This window comes from Pygoscelis adeliae, unplaced genomic scaffold, assembly GCF_000699105.1.
Source record: "Pygoscelis adeliae isolate BGI_AS28 unplaced genomic scaffold, ASM69910v1 Scaffold31, whole genome shotgun sequence".
Lineage (NCBI taxonomy): Eukaryota > Metazoa > Chordata > Aves > Sphenisciformes > Spheniscidae > Pygoscelis > Pygoscelis adeliae.
The window spans coordinates 1965958-1968631 of record NW_008824233.1 but is presented as its reverse complement, the minus strand read 5'-3'; the positions used below and the strand labels follow the sequence as shown (position 1 = coordinate 1968631).

The window sequence follows — 2674 nt, the reverse complement described above, 5'->3', positions numbered from 1 at the left end:
AAGCAGAAGACACCAGAGACCAGACATTATTCAAGCCTAGTTACTATTCTTACTGGGCGTCAATCAGTAGTGTCACCGAATTACTGTGTATTCTAAATAAAGCTGATTTTCTGATTGTATCTTGTAACTAATTTTCCTGTTCTCTCTTTTCCATGTTTTGAGGACAACATGGTTTATTCTTTATCTTAGGGACTTTTGACTGCTTGGATGGGATGCAGTTGATAGGGTTGATATAAATATATATTTTTTTAAAAAGTAAATAATACAGCAGTTGATTTTTATCAGGGTGTTTTAATTTGACCTAAGGCCAAGATTGAGGCCATTACATCTGCTTGGTGGTTGTTCGTTTCATTGCTTCCAGTACAGATAAAGATCTGAAAGCAGCCTTGCATTTCAAAGGAATGCTTCTATTGCAAGGTCAGAATTGCAGAATTATAACCAGTTGTTTTTGTTTTTCTTACAGAGAAGAGCAAGAAGAATCCTCAGCAATTCGAGTTGGTTTTGTCACTTATAACAAGGTCCTCCACTTCTTTAATGTAAAAAGCAGCTTAGCTCAGCCTCAGATGATGGTGGTCTCAGACGTTGGAGAAGTTTTTGTTCCTTTGCTGGATGGTTTCCTTGTTAACTTTCAGGAATCACGATCTGTTGTTATCAAGTAAAGTATAATTATTCCACATGTGGATAAGATCTGAATGCTTGTGATAGGCATTAAGCCTTTTAGTCAATTATGTTATTGGGTTTTGGGGGGTACATGTATTTATTGAAATACTTTAGAAGCCAGCAGATGCTTCCAGTCATATATTTCCACCTCTGAGACAAAGAAAAATTGATATCAACAACCCCCCAGTGCTGAATTTGAAAGCATATTTAGGCCAGGTGTAAACCATGCATCTTCAGCTGTGCTTCTGCAAAAATGGGAGGGGGGTTGTGGCTGTGTGCCCTGCTGCATGTTTTTCCTCTTGCGATGTACACGATGCACACCTGGATATGATCTAAGGACTCTTAAGTCCTTACAGCACATAGAACTCCTTAATTTTTAGCTGTTTTTTATTTATTGCACGTTCCTTTATGTTACCAGCTTTGAAATAATGCATCTCATAGAATTTAAAAATTCATATTTTGTTTTATTCTGGCTGGAATCCTAAGAAATTGAGCAATCAAAATTCATGGGTTTTTTTAAATACAAATTTGCATGGAAAACACCTTCCTGTGTGAAGACTTGGTATGTTGTGAGGCATGTTTGGGGATTATCTCAAATACGCTAACCAGTTGAGACACTGATCCTTTCGTCTTTCATAGCTTGTTGGACCAGATTCCAGAGATGTTTGCGGACACTAACGAGAGTGAGACCATCTTTGCTCCTGTTATCCAGGCTGGCATGGAGGCACTAAAGGTTAGAATGTTCCTCTCTGTAAGAGGAGCAGCTCTTTAATGAGAATAAGACTTGATAAGCTGCAGAAATTCCATTTGCTAAAAGCCAGTCCCAAGTCCTCCTACAAATCACAATGGGAAATTAGAAAAAAAAGTCACTGATTGTTTCCAGCACTAATGTTCTGTTATTCTAACAGTGCGTTTGAACTGCCTTAGCCAAAATGAGAACACTGACAAGCATAACATCTGTTTCCAGATTTTGCTTATTGAGGGAAACCAGTCCCTAGAGTCTATTCCACATAGAATGGATGTTTAGGAGAAGATGAGGAGCAGGAGTTGGTCTCTCGTTCAGCAGTTGAAAGAAGTAAAAAAGTGTTCTAGTTACTGCAACAGAACTAATAGATACTCTGGATGTTTGCACAGACGTCCAGTCCTCGCACGTGTGAAGGGCACGAAAAATCAGTGTAAGATACAGTTTTACCCTGCCTGTTCCCCTGCTTCTGCTGACTTCTTGTGCAAAACGAGATAGGTATGACTATTTATGACTGAATCGGGTCGGGGGGTTGGAGGGTTTCCACTTAACCGACAAGTTCTCACAGCTTGAATACAGCTGAAAATGAATCCACAGGTCAAGATGCATCCCCAGTTGCTTTCTGTATGTCTGGGACATCCCCTAAAGTGCTGACATTTCCATGGAGCGCTGCCAATTAAAAGAATGCCACCATGGTTCACCACAAGATTTGTAGGGGCAGAGAACAGCCAGTGGTGTTTTAAAATAGTTGATTTATCTGCGAGCTGTGTATAAGTAAAGCATGAACTTTGAGTAGCTAAATTTGTTGAACCGAAAATGCACAACATTTCTCAAATCTGTTTCTTAAATATTTAGTTAATAGCTGTTTTCTTGTTATTTATTCATACTGCCAGAAGGTGTGTGTGCAATACACACGTTTGGTTACCGCTTCCGTCAGAATGCTCTTCCCTAATACTTGACTTCTACAAAACAAACTGAAGGGCCATAATCGTAAATTTCCTTTGATGTTGGCTATAAAAGCAAGCAGCTTTTAATTAAGCTTTTTATTTAGCTCAATGCTTTAAAAGTTATAATTTGTAAGGATTTTCACTGTGTATTATTAATATCCATATACATGTGCTCAAGAAAACAATTCTTGTCTAAAAAGAATAGAATGGATTGTGTTCCTATTTCAGATGAATTTTAGTACGCTTTTAGAAATAATGTATATACATTTTAGAAAATTTGTCAAAAGCAATGTCAGTAATTCCTGATGCGTATCATGACAAATAG

The 2674-nt window shown here is 38.0% G+C and overlaps 1 protein-coding gene across 1 annotated transcript in view; it reads left to right on the top strand.

Annotated features, from left to right (window-relative positions):
- SEC24D (SEC24 family member D) overlaps nucleotides 1-2674 on the top strand; it is a 52391-nt gene that overhangs the window by 39928 nt on the left and 9789 nt on the right. The window contains exons 11-12 of the mRNA XM_009334911.1: nucleotides 464-655; nucleotides 1300-1393. Of these exons, the coding sequence (XP_009333186.1) occupies nucleotides 464-655; nucleotides 1300-1393 (286 nt within the window). The remainder of the gene's footprint in view (nucleotides 1-463; nucleotides 656-1299; nucleotides 1394-2674) is intronic.